The sequence below is a fragment of the Dermacentor andersoni genome, chromosome 11 (assembly GCF_023375885.2).
Source record: "Dermacentor andersoni chromosome 11, qqDerAnde1_hic_scaffold, whole genome shotgun sequence".
NCBI classification, from domain to species: Eukaryota; Metazoa; Arthropoda; class Arachnida; order Ixodida; family Ixodidae; genus Dermacentor; species Dermacentor andersoni.
Window position 1 is genome coordinate 91,158,175 of NC_092824.1, and position 16,747 is coordinate 91,174,921.

General features: G+C 46.7%; 1 protein-coding gene across 1 annotated transcript; it reads left to right on the plus strand.

Moving 5' to 3' along the window:
• The first annotated feature begins 6,734 nt into the window (after window positions 1–6,734).
• Window positions 6,735–13,134, plus strand: LOC129386895 (store-operated calcium entry-associated regulatory factor-like). Its single transcript, XM_055075302.1, has 4 exons — window positions 6,735–7,247; window positions 9,147–9,199; window positions 11,749–12,008; window positions 13,033–13,134. Exons 1-4 carry the CDS (start codon window positions 7,116–7,118, stop codon window positions 13,110–13,112), a joined length of 525 nt encoding a protein of 174 aa, XP_054931277.1. The 5' UTR covers window positions 6,735–7,115; the 3' UTR covers window positions 13,113–13,134.
• Window positions 13,135–16,747: the final 3,613 nt, after the last annotated feature.

The window sequence follows — 16,747 nt, forward strand, 5'->3', positions numbered from 1 at the left end:
ATTAACCAAAGATCGGTAGGCCGGTTGGCTTCGGGAACCGACGGTAAAACCACAAGTGAGGCAGTTCAGGGTGACATGGCTTGGGCCTCCTCAGGAGTCGGAGAAGCGCAGAGCAAAATGAGTTCTGAAGACTCGGGAGCATGGATGAAAATAAATGGGCGGCTAAAGTGCACAAGTATTTCTACCTGAAAAGCGAGGACACAAATTGAATGAAGGGATCAAGAAAGTTGACAACCGAGTACAGGGCAACTGAAGCTGTAAATAGACAACAAGGAGTCGTCAAAAAAGAGAGAGAAACAGACAGTGAATTGGATGCGAAGACGAGGAAAAAAAGACCACGGAGATTTACAAGAATAGGAAGAAATTAGAAGGGCAGATCTGTACGATGACACAAAGGAAAATGTCTAGCTATTTGAGGTTCCAGCTGATTGTTTAAGGACAAAAACACACGGGAGAAAATATTCGAAACAAGATGAGACATGCGTCTGCGGCAGCATAAATCCAGAGACCATTCAGCACATCCTAATGGAATGCGAAGGTATTCACACAGTAAAAGCCGTAGGGACACTTTCCAGAAGCGCTTCGATCTAAAGTGGACGGAAGCATCAACCGGTCAGCAGTCGAGATAAGCAAGAGACGTTTAGTCTACTGGTGGAAAAAATTGCAGGGAAGAGACTGATATGACCAGATCCGTTATAGGCACACGTAGCGGTACAAGGTAGATAGAGAAGTTTTGAGAAAGAGACAAAAGATTAAGCAGATGTATATAAAATTGCTAGAATGAAAAGCACTTATAGCGTACCTATCTCATTAACTCAAGGCTATAGCTAGCTCACTATTTGCCACCACCCTGTTTCAAGTGAATGCCAATAAATCATCATCATAGAAGTGCGACAGAGGAACGCAGCTGTACACTCCTCATACATGACGCGTTTCAGTGACGGCAGTACAGTGTGTGGTTACATTGCTACAATGCATATTGCAAGTAACGTCGACATTCATTGTGACTTGGGTTCTGCCGGAATGTTTCTTCTTTTTTCACTCATTTCTTCCTTCAATATTTTTTAAAATTATTTTCGTGATAACTCACCTGCTTTTCTAGTATCATCGGAATCTTGGCCAGTCCTCCGCAGTGAGTATGGGCCATCAGTGAAGCAACACGAAAGAAGCATAAGTTCGTCACACTTTTTTTTTCATTTATCTGTTCCTGAATATGTTTGCAAGGTTTAGTAATATTCTACCTTCTTTCCTAGAACCATCCGAATTTCGGTCAATCCCCCACAGTCGGTATGCGCCACCAAAGGAAAACGAAAGGAAGCTAAACGAAGCACCTCCCCCCCCCCCCCCCCCTTCCTTTTGCTGACAGTAGTGGGTATGAACCAGTGCTTGGACACAAGAACAAGACATCCACGAATGTGTCGTTTCGACAAGCTAGCCATCGTCCCACCGCCGTTCAAGATGCGTCATACCGTGGCCGTCGGAGCTTTCCTTTCCCTATTTGCTCACCTGACAGACGGTGTGACAGGTAGGTGTAGCCTCCTTTTGGTGCGAGCGTTCTTACTGCGGAATGTTTTTCTTACTCTGGCAGCATTAAGTTCGACTCCAAAGATTAGATTAAAACGAATTATAGAGTAGTGTGCAGAGTACAGTGTCGTGAAAACATGTGAACGTCACTAACGACAAATATACGGGAGAAAGAAGACGCCTATTGACAGAAAATGTATTGTCATGGATATTGTTTTGCATCTCGTTTCATATGGCTGCCGCACTTTGTGCCAACAGAAACGACTCGTGCAACTTCTGGAGGCGTTCGTCATTCGCTTTGGCAGCCCAGATGCCATCGCTATCGACGTAACACTATGCCTGCCCAGCATGGATAATAAACCTAACTCCGCATAGTTTTGACCGCAGTGGGGAGCCTGGGGTTCTTCAAAGCGCACCCAATGCACGACACACGAGCGTTTCTTGCATTTCATCATCATCATCATCATCATCATCATCATCAGCCTGGTTACGCCCACTGCAGGGCAAAGGCCTCTCCTATACTTCTTCAACTAACCCGGTTATGTACTAATTGTCGTCACGTTGTCCCTGCAAACTTCTTAATCTCATCCGCCCACCTAACTTTCCGCCGCGGTCGCCGTGGCTAGGAATCGAACCGGCGACCTCGAGCAAGCCGCTAAGCCACCGCGACGGAACGTGTCCGTTTTGACGACAAAGTAGCGACGGTGCTCAGTTCGCAAATAGATTAAATGAAAGAACACGACGCTTATGTTCATTGTGATAGAACGCCGTTGCAGCCTGCCGCGAAAAGTGGGTGCGTCATCCCCAACTAATCTGGATTTCTTGCATTTACAGGCATTAAACGATTACGTTATTAGCGTTGTGTTGAACGCTCGAGAAACTTAGCCTCCGCGCGGTCGAAAAGTGCCGATAGATACATCGCAAAGCAATAAAAGATGCTGCAGATCCAATGAGTTGGAATGTATGTACAGCGAAGCTTTCTGTGAGCGCATAGAGAGTCGGAAAAGGCAAATACCGAGCTTTTAAGCATGAAATGCTTTTAGCTCCCGTTGTCGGCGACCTTCAAGTGACCTTAAGCCAAAGCCGTTATCTGGGCAGGTTGCGAGAAAAAAACGAGATTATCCGGGCAACCACTTAAAATTTACGAAAATGCTGTCTCTGGCCCCCATTCCTCTGTACAGGACCGCATTGCACACGCTAGTACCTGCCCAAAAAAAGTTACAAAAATATTACTTCCTATTTCTTCCTGATTTTCACAGTATCACTCAAGCTGTAACTTCTAGTGCGCTGAAGCTTGTCGCTTCCAAGAGCGACGTTCAAAGAACCAGGTACAGGACACCATAGACTTCATTTTCATCCTTTGGAGCTGAGAAGAGGTTGCCTGTGCTCTTTTGAACGCCAGCGGACCGTGAGTTCCGCGGCGCGGGTTTTGCGTCGCCCCGAGAGATGGCGCCGCGCTGCATGGCGCCTCCTTCAGGCGATTTTTCTTCTTCTGGCTAGGCAGTATGCTCTGTCTCCCTGGCGCCTTTCGCTGCTTGTCGTGCGGCCTGCAGCCGGTTTTCTTCTGGTTGGGCAGCGTCCATATAGACCAGTGCACAGTATGGCGCGGTGCGGTGTGGTGTGCCGCTGCGAACATGCACTACACCCATTTTAAGCTTGTGGCTAGTATCACCTCCAACCAATCTGCTTTGTCGGTTACCATTTCATGCTTACATCTACTCTCGATTACGGGAGAGCCCGCATTTTTTTGGCAGAGTCGTTCAGCTAAAAGACTTACTCCAAGAACGATGCATAACTTTGTTTGTGCAAATTCTTTGTAGTTCTCGGAGATTTGATAGATCTGACTATATAAGAGCCACAAAGTTTATCAGTGCAACTGTGGTTGTTGTGTCGAAAAGCATAGAGGTGACGCTGGTTTTGAATAACGGCTCCATTCGCACCCAATATGCAGCTTACCGTGGGAGTAACCACTCATTTACAGAAGTTCCCTAGCTCAAACTGCTTCTTCACGGCCGAGCGCGTAAGACAAATAACCATGTAGAACACACTGCGAATTGCGAAAAAATTCGCTCCAGTTGTGCTATTTAACTTTTTTTTAAAGTCTAGTACGTGCGGTGACCAACGGCAATCACGTTGGAGTGCAAGGTCCGTTTTCAGCGACGCACTAACCCAGCCGTCAGAGACGTTCCACAGTAGTACACCATCTACCCGTTGCTTCAACAAGTCAGCTGGATTGAATTTGTGTTTCGTTGTTATTCTTTACATATACAGGGTGCACACCTTTCTCATGTGTCACGCATACTATGATATTGATTTATCCTTAAACAAATAAATTTTTGCGGATCCCATGCACTGGGGAACCGATGTAGGTGAAGCTTTGCATGCTGTTTGCTTGACTGACGTTAATAAACAGTGATGTTAGCGGCGAATGTGCAATTTCTTCAGCGTTTAGTCCAATATGAGAGTGGTGAGTTCATGTTAAACGTTACCTTGCTTGCATCGCTGCTGTTTGTCTGTGTAGTCCACAGAACACACAGGGAGACGTGCTTGCTTGAGCCGTTGTCATGCGCCATTGTTCATGACCTCTGAGAGGGTTGAACAATATCATTGCCTCACATGGCACATCGCATCGTGGCAGAATTGCTAAATTTTAAGTGAATTAAGGGGGTGCACCTAACTCAAATAACTATTATAATTTCATGTATACATACGCGGTCTGCACCACATTTTGCTGCGTAGCGAAGACGCTGCTGTTCCGCGTGGCGCTTCTTTCGGGCCCGGGTGTCCCTCAACGCTGAGTGCGCGCTTCGGAGCCATTTTGCTGGCGCGTGTTTAGGTGCTCCTTGTGCATACGTCGCCAGCACGCTGTTGAGACGCCAGCTCCGAGCGCTCTCTTCCGGCTATGGACGATTGTAATGTTTCACCCGCCGCGGTTGCTTGTGGCTATGGTGCTGGGCTGCTGAGCACACGGTCGCGAGATCGAATCCCGGCCACGGCGGCCGCATTTCCATGGGGACAAAATGCGAAAGCACTCATGTACTTTGATTTAGGTGCACGTTAAAGAGCCCCAGGCGGTCCAGATTACCGGAGTACCTCACTACGGCGCGCCTCGTAATCAAATCATGGTTCTGGCACGTAAAACCCCTGAATTTAATTTAATTGTAATGTTTACACTATCACAGCCCAGAACGTGACCTCCACAGCCCAGTACCTGCATTGTCGCATAGGAAAGCAAGCATAGCACGTGTCATACTAAAAAAATGTGAAACGCTGCCGCGGCGGCGCCGGCCGGGATGCGCGGAAACGAGCGCCATCTGGAGGTAAAGAGAAAATCCCAGGACACCTGAGCACTTCTCATGATTTGTGAATGCCCAAGCATTAACGTCCAATTGAACGCCGCTGAGCGGTCCTTCGAGTGACGAACTCCTCGCAGACAAGAGAGCGCGCTAAGGTGTCTGGCGCGTTTTGATTTGGCCTTACCGAGGTGCATTTGGAACGTAGGGGGGGGAGCTTGCGCGTACAAGGAACGCGCGCATAACACAAGCTTCCGAGAGCGAGGGTGACGTGACGTGGCGTCGCGACGATGTCCCTCCCCTCACGCAACACCTGGCGCGCTAGCGTTGGAGCCCCTTTCGTGTTCCCTTTCCCCCGCTCTGCACCGTCGAGGCGCGCTCGTGACCTTGCGTCGCAGCCAATGCCTATGGGAGGTTAGGTGCCGTTTCACTGCTTCAGACGACAGGCGCAAGGCTGTTTCGCTCGCTGGGCCACGCACCCGATACGCTGAAGATTTCGGGCCTGCGTACTCCTTAAAGGTTGTCGTTGATTTTCTCTGCAATGGAGTGCGGGGTTGCGAACCGTTATTGGCCTGCGCGCTGACATCCGCAGGTGACAAAGTGAGGCTGAAAGATGTTCAGGTTCTCACTTTGCGGCAAGGACAGTACACCATCGGTCGCCGGTCCCATCCGGTTCCTCAGCTGAACTGCCGCGGTGGCAGCGCGGGCTGCAAGGATCAACCTTCGGTTGTTCAGTGCTACAACCGTGGAAGCGACGGCGGGAACGCACAGGTGATCTTGTCATCCACACCTTTACAGCAGTGCGCACGCGGCTGGGTTATGACGTACGCAAAAAGGCGTAACGTGAAATTACTCTCGTCTGTTCAAACAAGTCGATGAGCTTTGGAATGATCCGTATACAATGCAGCCATGGACATGCGAGCCGAATATTACTCCATCGCATGCAGCCCACGATCTCGCATAAACGATCGCCCAATCTGGTCTGCGGCTTTCGAGCTCTGTTCGATACAGTGTCGTGGCCTATGACGTCACAGACTACGCGCGAGCGCGTAACGCCAGCAATTGGGCGATTGTTCGTGGCCAGCAGCTACTCCCGAGCGAAAGCTCGCGCATGCGTACACACTCCACTCATTTAGCAGACGGAGATGCGGCGGTTGTTAACACGTCGCATCCGTCCTGTGACAAACTCTTTGTGTTTAATTAGGGCACCCCTGCCACACGAGAACCGTAAGTATTAACATAGGTGCACCACGCAAAGAACAAAGAGTAAAAGTTAATTTTGGCAGGGTCGAAGCAGTTACAAGCCAAGTTCCGGTCGGCCCTACGGTTTCTTGGTCGAATGCACCCGATCTGTCATTGGAACAGCCTTTCTTCAAAACAAGAATAGAAAATGTCGCACCTGAAATCCTAGGAATCCGCCATCGGAATTAGCCGTATGAAAGGAGCAATGGGCAGAGCATCGCTATCGACATCGCACCAGCTGAGAGAAAACGTATATAGTTGAAAGGGCACGGGGAAAACAAACGATTGGTTCTATATATTTTTGCTCTACTATTGAGTCATGTTGAATAATGTCCTTTGGAATATGTTCGTTGAAAGGCACCGTCCTCAGTCCAGTATGTTCTCAGTTTTCAAGAAAACACATTGCACGGCTTCTTGAATGAATGAATGAATGAATGAATGAATGAATGAATGAATGAATGAATGAATGAATGAATGAATGAATGAATGAATGAATGAATGAATCTATACGCAGACTTCCAGTAGATCCTTCACAACCAGAGGCTGATTTCAAGAAAGCTCTTTTGTTCGTAATTGATGGTCGCCATTGGCCGGCTGCCTTCGCTAATAATGTCTAACATCGCGATTGACTGTCATCCACTCTTAAGAACAGTTCCAGCATAAGGACTGTTTATTGTTTTGCAAGTTCGAGTCCTGGTGCTTCATAGTTACTTCCAGATATAGCGCAAAAAAGTACACATACGCATTCTTTTGCGTTATATCTGGAAGTAACTGCTAGACCAAATAGCCCCACAGACGGTGCATCTTCTGGTGCTCCAACCAGTTCAATGTGCCGTCAGGACATCGGCGAAGTTCAGCTGATAAGGAAAGCGACGCAGCGTAATGCTTGCACACCTGGGCTTGAGGTGAGCAGAGCGAGGTTAAGAACGTATCACGCGACATCGAGAGCACGTAATTCGAAGAATAACTCGAATGACGCAGTGACGAGACAGGAATAGAGTAGAACATCCGCCAGTCTAGCCTCGACACTAAATGTTTAAATGCTAGCTATTCAATATGCTCCCTCCTGTTTATTTCCAGTGGGAATGCAAGGCCGAGATGAAATCGCAGAAGTTCGGTTTGATTCAAGTTAGATGCGAAGGATACGATTCTCCTCAAGACGAATACGTACTGCTGGGATCTTGCAGAGTGAGTGTCTTGCGATTTATTAGTATACTTTCGGGTGTCTCAAATGTTGACACTTGCAAGCACTGCGTTTTCTGCATTGAAACGGCAAACAGGGGCGCGATTTTGTAGCGATGCCTTCCGCTCGGTTACGTGCCACTCTTATCATGGCCCGTCAGCGGCCAGCTGTTTCCATTGGTAACGCGGGTGGAGCGGCGCTCTGACGAAGCACGAAGGGGAATAGCATTGGAAATGGCGTCGTTCAAAAATCGCGGCATTGGGCATCACAAGCCGACGATGAACCATCTGTCTAAAAATGAAAAATTAAATTCTGGATCATACTTTGGGCCAGGCATACATCGTTCACTTGCACCCGTTCGCCCTGGGAAACTCAACCTCAGCTTCGATAAGCGCGATGGACGGAGCGCTTACGCACATCTCTTTTTCTTTAGCTATCGCAAGTGCCTCCCATATTTCTCGCTCTGTTTTTGTTTTTGATGTGCTAATGACTGTAGTGCTTTCTAGTAGCGGAGAGCATTTGCATTGTTTGCAGTGTGCAGCCAAGTTGCTAGGTGCTGTCAGAAGGCTGGCACGTGTATTTGCGCTCCCGTAACCTATCATTTAGACAACGTCCAGTTTGCCCAATGTACACTTTCCCGCAATCTAGTGGGATTTGGTAAACCACTGAAGTAGCAGATTCCACGTATTTTTTTCACGTGCTTAGTCTGACAGACCGTAGCACGTGGATCCTGCGTTCACCCTCTTGCACATGCCTTTTAGTTTTTGCGGAGCGGAGAAAAGTACTTGAACATCATGGCGTTGGGCTGTCTTTTTTATGCTATGTGGCAACCCATGGATGTAAGGCAACACCAGGCGTTTTTTTTTTCAAATTTTCTTTTTCCTGTGTTTTTTGCCTTTTCCTGTTGGCTCTGATTTCGGGCAACATGTTTTAACAGATTTGCACCACCATACTGTTCAGGTACCCACTGTTTCTTAAGCAGCTTACTTGCAAATCGACGCTCTCCCCCACAGCATGGCGGCGTGATTTTTCAACCGCTTGACTGATGCAAGCCTTGGCGATGCCTCTTTTTATGATTTTAGAATGGCAAGAGTCATACCTCAGGATTTCTTTTTCTCCTCCAGTTTTCTAGCAACAGCACATTTGGTAGCCGCTGAGCCTAAAATGTTTATGAGTGAGGTCAGCATCATGGGCGAGTTTATGTTCGGTGGCCTATATATACACATTCCCACATAATGAGAGGAAGAGACGGCCGCCCCCCGCACCAGGGACACTGACCGGCATACACGGTTGGCCACGTTGCCTGCCACGGTCCCCAGTGCGGAAAGGTGTGTCACTTGATTCTATGGCGGTCGGGCAAGGTAGCCTGACATCACGGATCAAGGTGCATCGGCCCTGTGCTATGTAGGAGACGTTGGCCAAGCGTCTCAACTTAGTCTCAACGATCTCGCTCGCCCGCGAGGAGTCAGTAACTCAAAGGAACGCACACTGGCGTTCAGTTGGATATTTAATGCTTTCGCATTCACAACTCATAAGTGCTTAGATGACCTCGGATTGTTCATCATCTTTTATCAGGCAAAACACGGCAGTGTGGCCGTGTCTGTAGCTTAAGTCTAACGCACGGGACGCGTAACGCGGAAGGTGTGGGTTCGGCTCCCGCGGGCGACAAGTTGTCTTTTCGTCCACTTTCTTTTCTCTTTCCTTTAATATTTGTACATCTGAATTTTAACAGTGTTTCCCACATGCTTTCCCTGGCTTCGTTATCTGTATGCTTCGTTTGGTTGCAACTAACAAAAAATTGAGCCCCCCCTATGTCCATTACTCCTCTTGTACAATGCAGATAGCGCCTTTTAGTCCTTCTAGCTAAACAAACTCATTTTTCTTTCTTACGTCATCTTATACAGCTGGAGTACTATCTGGAGAGAACCGAATTTGGCGGTGGCTCATTGCCGAGCATGTAAGTTGTTATTGCTCTTCTTGTCTTTTTTGTGTGGGGCTCCAATTTGGGAGTCTCAAGTTAATACATACACCTTCTCGTAGCCAACCGGGTGTTGTCCTTGACAGATTTCCCGGTAAGCGGTTAAAAAAGAAAAAAACCTAAACACTACTGTGTCGTGTAGAGGCGTACTCGGGACATAAGAGAACGGGAGTCGTTATCAACGGGGTGTACCAATATATAAGCATACGAAGCGCATTGCACCAGCAGTGTTGCGTTTCCCGTTTCATCAGGTTACTACTTAATGCAAAGCGCTCCTTTTGCCAGGAGCAAACATGCCACATTTATGTTTGTTTGCTTCAAGAATAAATATACCCAAGTCACCCATTTCGGAAAAAAAAAAGCAATCACCGTACGTTCCTGCAATTGCGATTCAAGGACGCCAGAAACCTTAGCGTCGAGGGCAAGCATAAACACAGTAGCTCTTTCACAGACTTGGAATCCAAGAAGACGGAAGCCAGTGGCACGTCACACATTTTATTTATGTTATGTATTTATACGTCTTTGCGAACCCACAAATATCGGTCCTCTTGATATTTCTCTGGGTGTTCAATATTCGATAAGTTGTCGAGACCTGGATAACTGTTGTGGTTGTTGTTAATTTTTGAGCAGATGAACTAATAACACGCAACTCGAAGCACTAAAGATACGTGATAAGGCAAATGTTAACCAAAATCAAGATTCAGGTCCTGAGACGCTACACTTTGATGCTCTTGCTTTTCCCGCGGTAATGAAGGGGATAACTTCTATTTCAGAAGTGGACAGCACAGACGCAGTGCATATCCACTTGGAAAGAATTCTCGGGACTCCATCAATTTCGAGATATTCATTTTCAAATTGAATTGTCGGACGAAATGCATTGGTGTTCCATTTACTTTTGGGCTTCAATGCATACAACGGCGTTTTATTTATAAGATAAGTGGAACAAGATTACATTTTTACCGCAAGTTAGACGGCGCAGGTCGCGAAACCGGTGCTATCCTAAGCTTTAGTTCTAAGTATTTTGCATACTCACTATAGCTACAATTCGTAGATTGAGATATGTGCCTAGTGAAAATGTGTGCATAGTGTGCACAGTGTGCATAGAAATATGTGCTTAGCGAAATATGGAATTAATTAAAAAGTTGATTAACGTAACTACGCTTATTATGCAATTAGGGATTTTGAGTTCTCGTAGAAGGGATGGCTACCTCACCGATCAAGGGTTAGAAGTGTGCCGTCTGCTATCTGCGCCGGCAATTTTTAAAAATTTGGTGCAGCCTAAAAAGACATCCTATATGACACCTTCTTTATATTTGCATGACTGTTCAAAGTTTTACCAGATTTTAGCGCAAAGAAATGTACGACACGGGAGAAGGCACAAAGGACGCAGCGCTACTAAGAACTGATTCATTATTGCACTTGGTCGCTGTATATACAGCACCGTACAAAAAAGACGGAAAGGAAGTGTAAGGATAGTTAACATTTTTTCTTTCTTTCTTTGCCCTTCTTCTGTGTGCTAAACCTTCCAACGTGGCGTTTACTACTATTTTACCCCGCTCCTTTTATAGAATTTGTATAATGAATATAGGGTGCATATGTACTGCCTTGTTCACCTAAACTTATCTACATCAGCGCCTACTTGAACTGTGTTCTCTTGAATATGTATCCTGCCCCCTTTCCTGCACCAGCCTCAAATGTGAGGCTAGCAGTATGTTCAAATAAATAAATAAATTAATTAATATTTAATAATCCCAACTAGAAACGCAATGCTCCTGATACAAATCATCGCGAACACTTTGTTGTCGCATGTGCGGAAGGTGTAGTTTACTGCATTAAATTGTCATGCGGGAAATAATACTTCGGACAAACTAGTCTGAACGATCGCTTAGGAGAGCACTCAAACAACGTTGATAAACTGGCAGTAACCGGTCATCTTGCTGCACACTGCACGCGCTGTGGCTTCAAAACTTTGTTTAAGAAGACTAGAGTGATGGGAAGGCATTCTGATCAACTGACAAGGAAAATCGTAGAGGCGTTTGAAATGAACAGAAACAAAGACTGCGTGAGGTGCCCATCTGTCGCGGAGTCGGAGAAGGAGATAGTGTTCTTGCCACGGTATAGCGGTGGCTTGTTACGCTGTTAGGCGATCTGTCATGCTGTGGTGACGTTGCACTCCCTTCCCTTCTTTTATTGTACGGTGCTATATATACTGTGACCAAGTGCCATAACTCATCACTTGTTAGTACCACGGCGTCCTGTGTGCCTTCTCACGTGTCGTGCGTTTCTTTGCGCTAAAAACAATTATCATACGGTACCAACTAGTCCACGAGTCTGTTTTGTTCAAAATTCATAAGCTGTCAAGGCCTGGAGAGAGAGTTGTTGCTGTTGCTGATTAAAAGATCAACTATTAAAACGCCATTCGAAGCACTAATTATTATTCAATATCGATACCCATGGTGTAGACATGCTAGAAATTAGTGTTATTGCTTTAGAGATGGAGATGGTGAAACTCAGCTATCTTTTTTCAGACCCGCGCATCAGACACACCATGAAGAGGACCTCTCCTCTGAGACGCTTCTTAATTTCGTCAACGTCATCATTTTTGTTCTGGCGGCGATTGGCTTCTGCGTTGTGTGCCTCTGCTGCTTGGCCCTTTGTGCGGAGAGCGCCGATCGTCACAGCCATACGCAACTCGTAATCGTACCCGAAGCCAGCCGCAGTACATCGCATCCGAACTTCAATATGTACTACTATGCCGCGTCAAGAGAATCTCCGTACGGAAACTACGGTAAGGACATAGTACAGAGTTTTAGACTGTCAGTAAGTGTATGTCAGTTTAAGGGACACTTGAGTACCGGATACACCGACTTTCCCACATACGAGCAGGCACTTCGCGTTAGGTAAGTGGACATATTCCTGTCCCTCTTCGTTTGGGGCCTCATGGCTGCAAAATAATTACATTTCAGTTGGTAGAATCTGAACCAAGGTGTCCCCAGCGCACTGACCACGACCCCGTTTATATAATAAAATAATAATAGTACAGTAAGAATAAGAATACAATAAGAGCAAAAGCGTCACCGCATTCCACTCCACGCTCGAGCTAGTGTTTTGAAGCTCTATGCGAAAATTCATCGAAATCTGGATCTGCCAACTTTGTCCAGTGCACATACTGCGGTATCGGCCCAGATGGTAACGAAACAAGTTGCAGTGCAATGCCGTTTGCTTCCCTTTGTAGTTGCATACCGCTTACTTGCCCTACGCAAGCATGTTCCGCCGTCTGTTACACACACACGCTGCGCAACACAAACCAATGCTGTACACGCAGCTATGTGCAAGATGCCTTGTATAACAGTGAATGTCATAGTGCGTGGGATCAACACATTTTAATCACTCCATATAGCCAGCCCTACGTATAAGCTCGCCATGCAGAAGCCCGAACGTCTACGGAAAACGTGTAGTGCCATATTACATTCGAGCATGAAAATATGAGAGAATTAAGCATCGCGGCTACTCGGTATGCGCTGAAGATTATACGCTGTCCGCCCAGAGAACGAAAGCTTGAGGTCACAAAGGGACAAATTCACGGACATCTCAGTTCGTAAGGATTGTTTGCCAGTGTCCGGAGGCCTGCGCTAATAACTATTCCTTTTCATTATCTAGTGGCACCTGATCTTTGGATTGCTTTCGGGCGCAGCGATTCGTAGCCTTTCTGTCCGTTACCGAGGAGACCGTATGTGCCTTGTCATTCGAGATACGAACGTTGCACTTACGCATCGTAATGTATGTACGTTTTCTCCCACGAACCCTGCAAGGTTTGGTCCGGATATCTGGCTGGGAAGCTCACCGGGAGGACCTGGTTGTGGACCGGGTGCCTCGACGGGTGGTCCGTTAGGCTATTTGTATGGAAACAGGGCCTCCTGGTAAGTCAAGAAAATCGCACCGCCACGTTGCGGCTGCACCGTTCACAACTTGATGTAATGCAAGCACTTGGTATAAGATCGCGGCTTAATCTCCCCTGCGCGAAACGGAGGAAAGCGGGAAGGAAGCGCGCCGTCTTCAATCGCGTGCGAGGCACCCAACGTTGCGCGGCGCCGGTAGGGGAGAGTGGGGGGGCGGCTTACATCGGCTGTAACTGCCTTGTGGAGTCATTGCGCCGTCGCGCGGCCGTATCTTGAGAGCGATCGGCGTTGGGGGCAGAGTCTAGGCGTGTCGGCAGCTCGTAGCTTCGTGCGTGCTGCGTGTTCTCGGCGCTTCGCAATGGGACGGCCACGCATCGTCCGTTCTCCCGAGGAGCAGCCGGCCTACGACCAACAGCGCCGAGAGCAGGAGCGGGAGAGATCTCGTCGACGTCGCGCCAACGCCTCGGCAGAAGGTCGGGGCCCGCGATGCGGAGAGCAAGCGGCAGTGTCGGGCCGATCCAGTTGGCGAAGCAGAGCTAAAGCGGCGACGTCGGGGCGAGGATCCAGCGGTTTACAGGCCCGCGAGGCAGAGCAGCGACAACGTCGACGTCAACATAAACACAGGGGCCGCACATTTTAGCTTCGCTCGTTTACTATCTGTACGCAGTGCATGGGCGGTGTTTGTTCATATATATGCAACATTCCACATAACGCATTGGCATGCAAGCATGATCGGCATTAATGTACCCAGCGTTCGACGGCATTGTAAATATCGGAATGCTTCAACCAAGCGGCACCCACAAGTAGTCTTTTTTCTTGTTTCTTCGTTTCAGACTTTGGAAGAACCGACAAGAGGTGGTCGCGAAATGTGTCGTATACATATGCGCTCGACAAATAAAATTGCCAGCGCGTAATAAATAAGATCACCGTTTCATTTAGCGTAAGCATTTGAAACGGTCGCAGTAGGAAAAAAAAAGAGTAGTGAAATACGCGATGCGACTCCTAAAGCACGCCGGAAACGCATTACTTCTGCGCTGTTGCTGAAAACAAAGTGGCACAAGTGCATCCCATGCTCCTGAACAATGGCCGGACATTATGGGCCAGAGGCAAGTATCATCAGGCGCGTATAACTAAGAAAATATCTCGAACATGTGTAGCATTAAACGAATAATAAATAAATAAATAAATAGCATCAAGTTATTTAACGTACCCAGAAACAATACAAATAATTATTAATTATATTAATAATAGTCTTTATTACAAGTAAGCAATTGCGTAGCCTCTATGGGAGGAGCCTGGGATAATAATAATAATAATAATAATAATAATAATAACAATGATGATGATGATGATATCTATTGTAGTGTCCAGGAGCAGCTACGGAGCCTTAGTACTGGTGTACATAAAAGTAATATGCCAAGCAAAATGTACAGAGAAGACAAATGTGGTGGACAAAACAATTTGACATAGGGAATAAAGCAAATGCGGAAACAGAAAACGAGGAGGCCGACGTAAAAGAGAGCTAATCATACAACACGATTATCTGCATATACACAAGGCACCGGAAATGAACTCTGAAGTATGTCAATACATGCAGAATACTTATTACATGTTCTTTTTTTTAGTTTTTAGGGTTTCTTTGAATGAAATTTGCAGGCGTCAGTTGGAATCAGTAAGCGCTAGGAGCAAGGAAGTCTGAAAAAACACGTTTCGAAAAAAATGACTTCCTCCGGTAGTGGTTGCTTTCTTCCTGCAGTAGACTTAAAAATAGGCTGGTGATGATAAAGATGATTTATTATTTCATGCACTGTGAGTCTATCTATCTCTCTAGCCTAATACACCGACCCAATGACCCAAGCTGTCTGCTAGCTTGGGCCACTGACTATGTGCTGAGGTGGTTGCTGTTTTGCCGAGCAGACGTGATGGACAAGGGGGGCGTTAATGCGATGCAGGAATGGAATAGCCCATGACATACCACGGTTTCCTTGATTTACTTGATTTGATTTTCTTTCATTTGAGCAATTGGGTATGTGGCACTTAATATGTGTGTGCACCTTTACAAGTACGTCCATGAGTGGCGTAAGAGATGTGGGTATACGGCTCGTCACTTCCGCAAAGGTCGAGTATGGTGGCTGGCTGCTTCGGCTTGGCATGGGGCTTGCCCGCCTACTTCAATAGCCACACTAAGTGTCTATTGTGCTTCAGGGTCATCCAGGAGGAAAAACTTCGGACCCTTGACGAGGAGCCAATCCATCGGAATTCTGTACTGTGCCATGACATGACGTTGTGCTTGCGTTGTGCTTACCCCTGTCGGAGTTTATATTGTGCTACTAGGCCACTTGGAAAGAAAAAGACGTCCGGAAACTGACGAGAAAATAATCTCTTCGGAATGCTATACTGGGAAATCGTGCTCACAGGTGTGCTTTGCGGTGGTTCTAAAGTTGCTCTGGTCCCTCATACAAGAATTAGAGGCGTCCTCTCTCAAACAGAGATGCGCTTCGCCTGGGGCAAGGGAACGACTTCCTGGCAGCAAAAAGGGCAGGAAAAGGAATGGTCTTGTCACGTGACCTGGCGACCAATTAGAACTGCGGCGATCATGTCTCAGTAAGCACTCAAGCACAGCGATACAGCAAGCGAGAACGATGGTTAGCACATAGAGATGCGAAACTTCGTCTTTCTGTCTTCAAGCGGTTGTGTGATTTCCCACTTTGATCAAATTAAACAAGACATGCCGTTATAATTCCACCAATTAGCAGCGACTATGAGTGTGCGCAGTCTTACCGCCATTTGCGTTTAGGAAAGCAGGATTGCTTCGCTGCTTAAGGCAATGAAGGCATATACAGGGCGTCCGACCTATCACGCACCGAGATTTAAAAAATATGTAAATGCCACGTAGCTGGACAAAACCAAGGTAATGTTGTTTGCCGCCACTCGGAGATACTCAGATATTTTTTTTTTTTGCATTCAGCCTAATCACATAATTAGTCTTAATTAATTAGTTATTCAATCAACTTCTCCATTATAATTATATGGAAGAGTCAATGAACGAAATGAAGAGGAACATGAAAAACTCCCCATACAGCTTTCTGTTGCTCAATACGTGCTACATAAGTGTTTTGCCGAGCCTGAAAGAATCCCGTGAAAATTGGCTATTGTAAAGCAAAAAATACTCTGAGTAACTCCAAGCGACAGCAAACAACATTACCTTGGTTCTGTCCAGCTACGTGGCATTTGCATATCTTTAAATCTTGGTTACATAATAGTTTGGACGCCCTGTGTACGGCACAATAAACGAAGCGACGAGAACACCTGAAGCTACAAGCATGAAGATCAAACAAACTTATGCGCTTGCCATCATTCCGCACGGTTGCTAAGCGATCGCAGCGGCAGAGTTTCCTCCAGTAATATTTGTAGGATACTATTTCCACTCGCGAAACGTTCTTACTGAAATAAATGTACGCCTGCGAGCGCAGCATTCCTTTAATAAAGTGAATAACTTTGTCAAAGCGTTAGGCTTATTCGCTTGCGGTGACAGTCGTCGTCGATGCTGTAATTTTCTATAATTATTTATTTTCATGTGCAGGTCCTGTTCAAATTTGTAGCTTCAATCAGTCCTCCCTTTCGGTAT

Excerpts from the sequence above, each read along its gene's own strand:
- LOC129386895 (XM_055075302.1), top strand. The coding sequence starts at position 7,116 with ATGCTCCCTCCTGTTTATTTCCAGTGGGAATGCAAGGCCGAGATGAAA. Across the intron at positions 7,248-9,146 it reads TACTGCTGGGATCTTGCAGA|CTGGAGTACTATCTGGAGAG; the intron begins GTGAGTGTCTTG and ends CATCTTATACAG. Across the intron at positions 12,009-13,032 it reads ATCTCCGTACGGAAACTACG|GTTTGGTCCGGATATCTGGC; the intron begins GTAAGGACATAG and ends GAACCCTGCAAG.